Source organism: Myotis daubentonii, chromosome 2 (assembly GCF_963259705.1).
Source record: "Myotis daubentonii chromosome 2, mMyoDau2.1, whole genome shotgun sequence".
NCBI lineage: Eukaryota > Metazoa > Chordata > Mammalia > Chiroptera > Vespertilionidae > Myotis > Myotis daubentonii.
The window spans coordinates 197,667,399-197,680,729 of record NC_081841.1 but is presented as its reverse complement, the minus strand read 5'-3'; the positions used below and the strand labels follow the sequence as shown (position 1 = coordinate 197,680,729).

At 41.0% G+C, this 13,331-nt stretch overlaps 1 protein-coding gene across 1 annotated transcript in view; it reads left to right on the top strand.

The window, feature by feature from the left end:
* Nucleotides 1–13,331, top strand: part of IDO2 (indoleamine 2,3-dioxygenase 2) — a 48,570-nt gene that overhangs the window by 17,557 nt on the left and 17,682 nt on the right. Inside the window, exons 3-6 of the mRNA XM_059685341.1 lie at nt 4,375–4,494; nt 7,877–7,995; nt 10,846–10,860; nt 12,215–12,314. Coding sequence (XP_059541324.1) covers nt 4,375–4,494; nt 7,877–7,995; nt 10,846–10,860; nt 12,215–12,314 — 354 coding nt within the window. The remainder of the gene's footprint in view (nt 1–4,374; nt 4,495–7,876; nt 7,996–10,845; nt 10,861–12,214; nt 12,315–13,331) is intronic.

Here is a 13,331-nt window from a genome sequence, read left to right as displayed (position 1 = left end):
TGGGGGTCCCATGGCTCCACGTGGCATGGAGGAGGCCAGTCCCAGAGGAGGAGGTGGGCCGCAGCAGGGGAGGGCAGCTGGGGGCCATTGGGCCATCAGGGGAGGGCAGTTGGGGGTGATCAGGCTGGCAGAAGAGGGCAGTTGGGGGCAATTGGGTTGTCAGGGGAGGGCAGTTGGGGGCAATCAGGCTGGCAGGGGAGCAGTTAGGCATCAATCAGGCCGGCAGGGGAGCGGTTAGGGGTGATCAGGCAGGCAGGTAGGCAAGTGGTTAGGAGCCAGCAGTCCCAGATTGTGAGAGGGATGTCTGACTGCCAGTTTAGGCCCAGTCCCATAGGGTTTGGGCCTAAACCAGCAGTTGGACATCCCCTCAGGGGTCCCAGATTGGAGAGGGTGCAGGCTGGGCTGAAGGACACAGCCCCCTCCTATGCACAAATTTTGTTCACTGGGCCACTAGTGATAATAATAATAATAATAATAATAATCTTCTTCCAGGAAAATTTGCTCTCCACACCATCCTGCCATAAAACACTACAGTTAACTGACTTGCTCACAGGAAGCTAGGACACTGGAAACATTATCAGCTACTAATCCTAATAAAACTCACCTCCATTCCTGAACACAAATAAATAAGCCCAAATTATCAAAAGTTATGCAGAGAATGAGTGAGTCAAAGAGCAGGAGGAAGGAACTGGACATCTAGAGCCAATGACCTCCAATCCAAAACAAAATATGAGATCAATGCTTTTAAAATTTTAATGTAATTAATTGAAAATCATGAATTGAGAATTAATTGATGTCTAAGTAATTACATTTACTTCATAAAAATAAGTGAAGTTGCTACATAAAAGAAACTATTGGAAAACAAAGAAACAAATAAAAACAATAGTGAAAACCCAAATAAATTAGAAAAAATGGTAATTTAGGGAATTCCTTGAAAAAATTGTATAAAACATAAAGCGAAAATGAAATGCCAGTCATCAGAAAAATAAAAATATGTGAAAAAGAGAAATGAAAGATTCAAATTTCGTAAAATAAAGTTCTCACAAAGTAGTGTAGGTGGGGGGAAAGGGAAGCTTTAAGCACATAAGAATAACATTTTTAAAAATCTCAATTAATTAATTCTATTAGAAAAACAATGGGGGTAAGAGGGTACCCAGACATGCTGGTGAAATTTCTTATTTTCTAGGTTACAAAGGAAAATTTTCAAATTTTAATCATGAAATAATAAAACTGGGTTACTTACAGAATAACATTAGACTCTTTATAACAGTATTAAAATACAATTTAACATTTATTTGAATTGCTATAATTTTAAAAAAGTCTGGCAATACTAACTACTACTGAGGATATGTACAGAAAGAGACTCTCATTCATGTTGCTGGTGGGAATGCAACATGGTACAGCTACTTTGGAAGACAGCTGGCAAATTCTTATAAAATTAAACATAGATTTACCGCCTGGCCCAGCAATCACACTCCCAAGTATTTAGCCAACTAAACTGAAAACTTATGTTCGTGGAAAACCTTGTGTGTAAACGCTTATAACAATTTTATTAATAATCACCCAAACTGGAAAGAACCAAGATGTACCTCAACAGGGGAATGGTTAAACTGAGTGCCATGGACTAAATGTTTGTGTTGCTTCCAAATTCATATGTCAAAACTCCCATGTGATGAGGAGGTGGGACCCTTGGGAGGTGTGTTAGTCAGGGTTCGTCCAAGAAACAGAACCAAAATGTGGCTAAAACAAATTGAGATGTTAAATACTGGATATTGAAGACTTACTAGAAAAAAGGGACTATTAAATATCTTATTATTTTTTCTATTGACATTGCATTTAAAATATTGTAAATATATTGACATAGACAAAAAAATATTTTTTATTAAATTTCACCTTTCTCTTTACTATTTTTAAAATGTGGCTTTTAGAAAAGTCAAAATTGCACATTGTGGCTTCCCTATTTGTGGAGGCAGACAGTACTAACTTGAGAGAGCAGGGCTGCGGTCAGAAGAAGGGAAATAGCACCCTGGCTCAGTGCCCGCAGGCTCTGTCAAATACCTTATCCTCTCTGACTCTGGGTTTGGGGAAAGGGAACCACCCTGCATGAGAAGTTTTTAGCATTGTGCCTTCAACGCTCTTTAGTAAGAGTCATAGAATAAATACTTAATAAATAAATGCCATTATAATTCTCAGGCTGGTTCCAGTTAAAATGCAACATCTCAGCGCCCCCTCCCCCCCCCCCCCCACATACACACACACACATGCAGGGGCACCTTAAGTAGGCAATTTTATCTCAGAGCCAATTTCTAAGAGAAAGAAACACACTCAGACAGGTTAGGAAAGGCTGCCCCCTAGTGGATAGAGAGAGAAGGATTCCGTCGGAGAGCCCTGAGCGCGAGCTGCCCCTGGGCCTGGGTGGGTCCCAGCTCACTTGGGGTGTCTGTAACTTGAAAGGAAACCCTAGACACTCGCCGCTGCTCCTTCAGGGGGTTTCTTCGGACCCAGGAGAGGGGCACCAGAGAAGACCTAGACAGGCTGTGTCCAGGGTTGGGGAGGGGATGGAAGAAGGAGGCAAGCTGCGGGCGCTGTGCCCGCAAGTGGAGCTCAGGGTCCTCGGTGTCAGCCAAGGCAGGCGGGGCCGGCCCAGGCAAAACTAATAAACTGGCGATATCTGTTTGGGTATTGCTGATAGTGATAACTAACTCCTGTACAGGGTGTTGCTTCGATGAGGACACCACCTGTGTGACCGGGAAGGAAACGGGCAGGGAGAGGTTCAGAGACCTAGCTAGGGTCACCGGGGGTGTGGAAACAAGGGCTGGACAACCATTTGGCCCAGCTTAGCTACCTCCCTCTAGGAATGTGGTCAAATTCCGAAGTCCATAGGACCTCTTTTGGTTAGGATCCACAGCTGGTTAGATCTCAGCCAGGAAAGAGAGAACAACTAGGATCTGACCTCTGACTAAGGAGGTGACTAGCCTTGGCGTCACCCCAGGAGCAACTGACATAGGTCCACCAGCTCAACAGGCTGGGAAAACCTTAATTCCCCCAGCACAGGGCTGTTTTAGGGCTAAAGATACCAAGTAAGCACGGGTGCTTTTATTTATTAATTTTTAAAAAACATATTTTATTGATTTTTTACAGAGAGGAAGGGAGAGGGATAGAGAGTTAGAAACATCGATGAGAGAGAAACATTGATCAGCTGCCTCCTGCACACCCCCAAGGTACATGCCCTTGACCGGAATCGAACCCGGGACCTTTCAGTCCACAGGCCGACGCTCTATCCACTGAGCCAAACCGGTTATGGCTATTCACTATTTTTTATTTATTTATTTATGATTTAAGCTTTTACTTGGGAGAGATACAACCCAATTATTTGAATAAATAATAAGATAAAACCTTATTATTTGAATACTCCATAAATTACACAGGAATGACAATTAGATACACAATTCATTCTCTCGGCGATAAAATAAATTTTGCTAATAAAATGCTAGTAAATCTTAGCAAAAAGGAGGGTTGAGTTGTTCCTTCCACTTCTGATAAAATATTTTTCAGTATCTATTTTTAAAAAGTTATGGTTGAGAGTATTACAGGTATCCCCTATTTTTCCTATGTTGCCCCCCCTGCCCAGTTCACACCCCACCCTAGGTCTTCAACACACTATTGTTTGTGTCCATGGATTATGCATATATGCATTTTAATTATTTGGTTATTCTCTGCCTGACCCCCTCTCCCCTTCCCTCTGAGATCCATCAGTCTGTGCTATGCTTCCATACTAGCAGAGGTGCCTGGTTTGTAAATGATGTGATTGTACTCATAAAAGCAGCCATTGAAGTCCTGGCCAGCATGTCTGAGTTGGATGAGCATCATCCAGGACACCAAAAGGTGGAGGGATGATTCCTGGTCAAGGCACATGCCTAAGACTTCAGGTTTGGTCCCCAGTAGAGGTGTGTAATGGAGGCACTGATCAATGTTTTACTCTCTCTCTCCCTCTTCTTTTCTCTCTCTAAAATCAATTAAAATATATTTTTCAAAACGTTGCCATTGAGGACTCCCATGTAATAAATGATCTTAGTCAATTTAATTATTTTAGGTAACCAAGTGGTCATCTCGGTGATGGAGACCAGTGTCCGGCACAACCATGGGCATAATTCAGGGACTTGGGTGGGGCTGTTAGGTACTTGCAGAACAATATCGTTTGGGCTGCCTCCTCCTATCCTGCAGTGTCCTGGGATCAGGGGAGAAATGGGTGTGCATGGTTCTTGCATTGAAGTAGGACCCATTCCTTGTACCCAAAGAACCCTTCAAGCCACAGAACCCTTGTGCTCCTCCCATCCCCTGAAACTGACCATCTCTGGAACTTCTCTTGAACAGATGCCCCTCCTGAACTGCCAGTTTCTCGAGGGCTACAGGGAACGGCGCCTAGCTCACCTGGTCCTGAGCTTCATCACCATGGGATATGTCTGGCAGGAGGGAGAGGCACAGCCTGCAGAGGTAAAGGGTAAATTGTTGTCTGTCTGGTCATGGGGTAGGTCTGCTGCACCTGGAACATGCTGTCTGCTTGGCACCACAGTGTTTTTCTGGAAAATGGGTCCTTTCTTGTTCTTTTCTTTGGGTGTCAGTTGAAGGGGCAAAGAGCCCATTTCAATGAAAGATGGCCTCCTTCTGACTGAGAGGTTATATTTTTTAGAACTGGTGGCCCTTTTATTACATTTTGAATCTATTTTTTCTCTGTCACCCACTTCCAAGAATGTTTGAAAAGTTGCATTTGAAAGCAAGTTTGAAATCTCATAAAAACTTACTGATAGCTCACATCTGACAGCATTTTGTGCTGCTAATACATCAATCAATTGTCTTGGTCAGTTTTCACAGTCCCATAAGGTAGATAGATCTAAGCTGTGTCCAATTTACAGACAGCTGAGGACCATGAAAGTCCAAGGTCAGATGGCCAGTTTATGGAAAATCCAAGGCCAGACTCCAAACTGTTTAATTTCACTAATGTCAACTCCTTCCTCCAGAGCAGTGGTTCTCAACCTTGGTTGCACATTAGAATCACCTGGGAATCTTTTTAAAATCCTGGTTTCTGGGCCTCATCTTCCAGAAATTCTGTTTCTTTGTGATGGGGTGGGGCCACAACATTAGTCACAAAGAAACAGAATTTCCAGAGGATGAGGCCCAGAAATCAGGATTTTAAAAAGATTCCCAGGTGATTCTAATGTGCAGCCAAGGTTGAGAACCACTGCTCCAGAGGCACACATTGACATTTACAACACAACTGCTTGCTCTCTACCAATTATTGGTTTGACTCTTAACAATTCATGTAAATCTCTTCTGGATCTTTACATAACATTTTACAGTTTCAGCTTGAAACTTGAGACATGAAATCTCTGAGCTCCACTAATTATAGTATAAAAGATGACTGCTTTTCATTTTATATAAATGCATCTTTTCCAAAAATCAGGGAGCTGCTCTTGTTCCAGCGTTCCATGGTCAAGGGAATGGCCTATACCTGTTTTGTTTGTCTGGTTGATTCTACCTCTTATCTTTCAAGTAGGTGCCTGAGACTCCCTGTGAGAATAAAAAAAGGAAAGTGACAAAGCAAAGTATAGAGCTGCTTTAGATTTTTTAAAATATATACTTTTTATTGATTTCAGAGAAGAAGGGAGAGGGAGAGAGAGAGAGAAACATCAATGATGAGAGAGAATCATTGATAGGCTGCCTCCTGCACACCCCCTGCTGGGGATTGAGCCCGCAAGCCTGGCATTTGCCCTTGACCAAGCATTTCCCTTGACCAGAAACAAACCTGGGACCCTTCAATCTACAGGCTAATGCTCTATCCACTGAGCCAAACCAGCTGGAGTTGCTCCAGATTCTTTAAGTGTCAGTATAACTTCCCATAAGCAGTAGCCTGAGGTGACCTCTGAAAATGGTTTGCTGTTCACTTGACCCAGAAAATCCCACAAAGTCATACCAATCAAGAGATTCAAATCTTCATGTTCACTTTAAGAACACTCATGAAACTGCCCAGGCCATCAAGGGTTTCATATCCAAAAGCCACCAAGTATCTGTCACTTTACAGAAGCAACGTGTACCATTCCATCCTTACAATGGTGGAGTTGGCAGGTGTGCTCAGGCCACACCGTGGGGCTAAACACAGGGTCTGTGGCTAAATGCTGAATTTGAGGGTATAGATGTAGATTCTCTGGTTATTGAGAAAATCTAGGTGAACAGAGCTCCCAAGATGCAGCGCAGAACCCACAGAGCTCCTGGGTGAGGAACCCCCATCAAAGCTCTCCCTGCCACATGGGAAGGATTCTTACTGAAAAGGGGAAGATTGTTCCTAAACCAGAAGGGGAGGCTGCATAGAATAAAAGTACATCCCAGAAGAAATGGGAGAGACAAAACTTAGGGCCCAGGAATACTTTAGCATAAAATAAATGTTAATAAAAGTCAAATAAATGTCAGTACATATAGCTTTGAAAAAAGTATGTGTCTATTGTTAGCAAGTTTGATATCTAGGGCCACAATAGAACATTCCAATTAGGTTTCCCTCCCTTGCCTGTTCCCCAAACCATAATATTACATCAGAGAAGGGGTAGAGGAGGGTGACAGGTGATGGAGTCTCCAGCTTTGAGGAAGGTCCATGTATTTTCAGGCCCCATGAGCCCCCTACTCTCCAGCCTCAAATCCTATCTTACTTTTTTTTGTATCTTCTCTGACTTTTCAGCTAAGTAGAAACCTCTCTTCTGCACTGTCCTCCTCATCTCCTACCTCCTGAGGAAAGCTGATCTACGTTTGCATTTTTAAACTCTTTAAAGCTCTGTGTTGCTTCTACCTAAGAAACAGTTCTATTCCAAGTCTATTTATAAATATTACAGGGAAAAACAAAGGCAGAAGCAAGGCTTCTAAGTAGATATTTCTATTTTAAAGGTAAATAAAAACGGAAGTGGGAGCAAGGAACCCAAAAGATGTTCTTTTGGATCTAGACTAGCCTTGTCCACAGATAGATCTGAGTTGCTTTCCTGGATTAGGGGGGGAGAGTGTTCCTCAGGTAATTCAGGGGTCGAATGGGAACTGTCTTGAGGTTACTTATTTGAAGTTGTTATTGGGTTTGACTTATGAAGTAACTAATGGAATCAGTGACCACACATAAACACACATATACATATATGTGTGCACACATACAAATATATAAAAGCCTAAGTGACCGGAAGACCGAACAACTGGTCACTATGATGTGCACTGACCACTAGGGGACAGACGCTCAATGCATAGGATCAGGTTCCCTCCTATCTGGATCGGGCCTGTGGGGATCGGGCCAAAACCAGCTATCTGACACCACCTAAGGTCCCGAATTGCAAGAGGGCACAGGCCAGGCCAAGGGACCCCACCAGTGCACAAATCCATGCACTAGGCCTCTAGTACATATATATGCTTTTAGTTTTATACACACAAATGTACATATATCTACATACCTATACATATAAATAGATAGCTAGATAAATCGATAGATTCATATAGATTTTATACTACTGCTCATTACTTCAGCCCCAATTTATGCTTAAACACTTGGTAATGCCCTTTTATGCATAATTAATATTCAGATATTATTTTATACTACATGTATATGTGTGCACGCCAATCTTATACTTTTCCACATACATTTCAGATTGTACTCATAAACAATATATTCGCTAAATTGTTAACAGAAAAAACTTGAGAGTGAGGTGTGCATGTAGAGATCACTCAGATAATCCCAATTTACCCCCAAGTCGTTTCTCTGCCACAGGATTGCTGAAATAAAAGATAGCCATAATTACCTCCCCTGCTGCACTCTTTCTAGGATGTGCTCATTGTCAGGATTTATATCTGATAGGTTCTGCCAAGAAACCTTGCCCTTCCCTTTGTGGAAATCTCCAGGGACTTGGGGCTCCCTCCCATCCTGGTCCATGCAGATTTTGTGTTGACAAATTGGACTACAAGGAATTCTGAAAGGTAAGAAAGGAGAGAGTGCTTTGGGTTTGAACAGATGGAAACAGAGTAATGGGCAGTCTTGTGACCTGATAGAAAGCTCCTGGGTGGTTTAACTATTTTGTAATTAAAGATGTTCATATTTATTGTCTGCCATATGGTTGCAGAAAAGAGATGAACTTGAATACATGTTCAAAAATCACAGGTCCCAGAAATTTCCTCTCAACCCACATTGACTGCATTGGTGCAAACCACTTTCATGTGTTTGCTTCCATATCAAATTTGCAGTTCTCAACCCGACCTTAAAGCTCCTGCATATTCAGGTTTCAATCATTCTCTAATATGTCCTCCATTCAAGACAATTTAGGACCAGGATTGCAGTAAGTGTTCTTTACATAGAGATTACAAATGAATGATTATGTATGAATTGAGAGTAGGTACTCTAGGTATGTCAGATTAAAAATGTGATTGCCCAGCCAGTGTGGCTCAGAGGTTGAGCATTGACCTATGAACCAAGAGGTCATGGTTTGATTCCTGGTCAGGGTATATGCCTGGGTTGAGGGCTCAATCAGCAGGAGGCAGCCGATCAATGATCATCTCTCATGTTCTAACTCTAAAAACATATTTAAAAAACATATTTATTTGATTAATAATGCTATCTATCCCCACTAACTAGCATCATTCTTTTTAAATATATATATATATATATATATATATATATATATATATATATATTTGATTTTTTACAGAGAGGAAGGGAGAGGGGTAGAGAGTTAGAAACATCGATGAGAGAGAAACATCGATCAGCTGCCTCCTGCACACCCCCTACTGGGGATGTGCCCGCAACCCAGGTACATGCCCTTGACCGGAATCGAACCTGGGACCTTTTGGTCCGCAGGCTGACGCTCTATCTACTGAGCCAAACCGGTTAGGGCAAGTAGATAGATTGAAGTTGAGGATATTGGCATTTATCTAAAGAAAAGTAGAAGGAGTTTTTAAAAACAGGAAATTCCAATAAATAGAATGGGGTGCAAGTTGTGAAGTATTTTTTTAAAATATTTATTGTTGAAATTATTACATATGCCCCCTTTGTTCCCCATTGACCCCTTCTAGTCTGCTCCTGGCTCCCACTCTAGGCCTTCACCACACTATTGTCTGTGTCCATGGTTATTTATATAAGTTTATTTATTTATATATTAACTTATTTATATAAGTTATTTATATAAGTTTCCCTTATAAATTTATTTTTATAGCCAAATTTATTTTAGGCCATAGATGCAAGAAACAGCACTTTTGTGACTTATGAAAATGGCTAAAAGGACATTTAAGTTAGATGTGAGGAAGACTTCCTTAGTATAAAGGTATGGGTAAATACAGGATTGCCAGACATGATGGGAATCTGTTTTAAAGAATTAAGTGCTTATGAGCCCTTAATTAGCTCAGTTGATTAGAGCATCGTCTTAATATGCCCAGGTTGCAGGTTTGATCTTTGAATCAAGGAATACATAAATCAGTGTAACAAAAAAATCAGTATCTCCACCTCTCTCTCTCTCTAAAAATGAATTAAAATATTTTAATTGATTAAATAAGGAACATCTATATATATAAAAGGCTAAGTGACCAACTGTCCATCGTTGACTGACTGACTGATTGACTAACCAGCCAGTACATATGACGCGCACTGGCAACTTAAAAAATAAACATTGACTTGCACATGTGCGATACATATAAAGCTCTCGCTGATGCCAATCACACTTGTGTTTTAATTTTATAATACTATATAATACACACTATTTTGACATGTAATGTTTTGCAGTAATGTAATTACCGCACGAATCTTTCTTCTAATTAATTTTCTTACAGTGTGCACGGATCTGTGCACTGGGGCACTAGTAGCTTAATAAAAAAACACATAACTTTTAAGACTAATTTATGTGGGCCATCTCTTCTGTGTAAGGACTTCTGAGCCCTGGAATTTTTCTACAATTATTAATTACAATCTTTGACAAATTCTGCTTTAATAACAAAAATTGGTGACCAATATTCCCATGGGAAGGTGATGAATCTGGCCCAGAATTTGAACATAAAGAAAAAAAATAAATAGAGGTGAAGAAATTATTCTGTTCAAGACATTGAATATTTAATAATAAACTAAATCTCTGATTCAAAGAGAAAAAGAGGAGTAGGGAAAGTTAAAGGGGAAAAAAATGGCTAGACCAGGATGTTAAAGTCAAGAAAACAACAACAGAAAGCTAATTTCTCAGTGGGCAAGAATGCAGGGCTAGTTTAATCTCAGAGAGGCAGAGACAATCCAGGGTTCAGTGGTGATTCTTCTTGGGAATTTTTTTTTTTTTTTGGTGTCTCTGAATATGCCTCGCACAACACAAAGTACAATGAAGAAATGAAAGCAAAGTACAGTCCAAAATGGTGAAATAACAAATCAAAACAGTATATGAGAAATGTCAGAGTGACACAAACAGTAAACCCTTCAGAATTTCAAAGACATTACATCATTGCAGACTTTAAAAATCAGGGAAATGCTTGGCGAGAGGTTGGAACTTGATCTAAAGTAGATATTAACAGGTGAGTTGGAATAGCATATCTACAACAAAAATTGGGTTTGTGATAATTGCAAAAATATAAAGGGACCAAGATGATTTATTACACTACTACAAGTTAAATGTTCTGGGGATGATACAAGAGTTGAGATTTGGCTCGCTTTTTGTTGTCTAGTCATAGCCTGTGTAAGTGTGTGCATTTGCACATTAGTGTGTATGCCTGTATACATGTGACCCTAGAAGGATGTCTACAAACTGATTTATTCTTTTATTTTCTTTTGTTGTTTGTGATTGTCAATAACTGAAATTTTACAAGGCCCCTGGACATCAGGTAAGTTCTCAGAAATCTTTCAATCACTTGAGAATTTATGCTAACTTTAAAAGATTACAGCAAAACAAGAAAGAAGCATATCAAATTGTATGTATAGTATATAAGCTATATACAAATGCATGCAAAAATAAGACTAGAAGGAAAGGGGCCAGAATTTATCAAGGGTTGCCTCTTATATGGGATTAGGGGATTATTTCTTTTTTAACTGGATTTTCCAATCTGTACATAATAAAACAAGTAAAGTGCAATGCAAGGAAAAACTTTACCAATTCTTTTATGAGCTGGAAAAGATCTCTCATGTCACCATAACTTTTATGAAGGGTAAATTACAGGCAGTAACTGCCACAGCTACAGAAGAATTCCTTTGAAATATTATGTCACCTGGACTGCAACTCCTGAGGCAGGTCTGGCCCAGACATCCTTAGGCTCTTCTTTCTCCGGAGAGCAGAGTCGGCCTCTAACTTGATTGACATTGCCTCTCCCATCACCAAGCCTCAGTTCAATAAAGGGGTTTGGTATAAAAGCTGTAGCTCAGGAAATTGAGGGATGGAGGGGTGAAGACACCGTTTCTTACACTAATGTAACTGCTGGAACAATGGTACTCTTGACTGTTTTATTTTGTGTTTGTTTTCCTGTCTTCTCATGCTTAAACTATTAGAAACAGGAGTGGTTTATGGAGTAAAGGTTCTAAGTTTTGTAGACTGGCTCTATATCTGGGATATTGGAATCCATAGGGTCACAGGTCATTTAAAAGTGATTCCTCTGTACAGTCTTCTAGCTCTCACCCTATCATACAAAGCCACACAACAATGATTGATTAGAAAGATCACTAGCGTGAGTTATGAAACTATTCCCCACGGGGTCCTGTGACTAACAGGCAATGTGACCTTGAGCAGGGTATTTGCTTCTTTGGGTCATTTCTATAAAAACAATAACAACAAAAACAAGGAGCAAGGCATTAGCTGCTGCCTGTGGTCACTGTAGCTCTAAGACTCTGTGCTCCTGACTGGAATGGTGTGATGGGCCATAGATTGGTCCTGGGAAGAATCAGAATGACCTGCCCACTCAGGCTTCAGCTGTTCCATTGGGGGAATGGTCTGGGTCCGGGACCATCAGGGCCATGCTGGACTCTGAGAGTCCTCAGAGCAGGTGAACTTGGGCTTGAGTAGACCTGTTCTCTTCCCTTCCTGAATGTTGCTGAAGGGAGACGCTCATCCGTGGGGCCTCCCTATAGAGAGAAGTGTTCACCGATTCTGCTCTGCGCTTACAGTTGTCTAACTCTGAGGGCACCTGTGGGCTGTACACACTCATGCTGTCCACGCCTCTCTAACCATATGGTCATCTCCTTCCCAAGGAACTTGGACACCATTTTCTCTTTCCCTGGGGGAGAAAGCCTGCGTGGTTTTGTACTGGTGACTGTTTTGGTAGAGAAAGCAGCAGTGCCTGGGATTAAGGTATTTTCCACCCCCAGAATGTTTTGTTTCGTTTTGTCTTTCTCAATAAGAAATCAATCTGAGCTTTACTTTGGTGAATTAATCAATATAGATGAGCATAGGCCTTGACCTGCTGTTTTATATCTGAGGAAAGAGGTCATGTTCTAGCCCATATAGATACTCACTTCTCCCAAATCCTACAAAACATGGAATTGACCATTTGTCCATTCAACAACAAGCATTGTTCTAGACCAGTGGTTCTCAACCTTGACTGCACATTAGAATCACCTGGGAATCTTTTTAAAATCCTGGTTTCTGGGCCTCATCTTCTGGAAATCCTGTTTCTTTGTTGTTGGGTGGGGCGACAACATTAGTAACAAAGAAACAGAATTTCTGGAGGATGAGGCCCAGAAATCCGGAATTTAAAAAGATTCCCAGGTGATTCTAATGTGCAGCCAAGGTTGAGAACCACTGTTCTAGACAATGAAATATATGGGAGAATAAGACTGACATGGTTCTGACCCCCAGAGAAGCTCCTGAAATAGTGGAGAAAGATGGGTTGATGTATAGAGTAATAAGAAAATAATGCAGTGTTTTATAAAAAGACATCTAAAACTTAATTCAGACCTGAAGGGTCAGGCAAAACTTCCCAGGGGAAATGACAACTAAAGTTAAAACCTCAGTGATATATATATAGGAATTAAGGAGAGAGAGAGAGAGAGAGAGAGAGAGAGAGAGAGAGAGAGAGAGACATAAAGGCAAACAGACAAACAGACATATTTCTGGCAGAGAGAACAGCTTTGCAAAGGCTCAGGAAAAGAACCATCATTGAGATTACCTAGCCTTCAGAGTTCAGGTAGCTTACAGAAAGGTCAAGTTTTGTAAGACGAATGACAGTGGAGTTCAGTTGGAGTGACTCAGTGTTGAGCATAGACCCATGATGCAGGAAGCCACTGGAGTGATTCACGTTAGGGCCACATGCCTTGGTTGTGGGCTGGATCCCCATTAGGGAGCCTATAAGAAGCGGCCGAACAATAT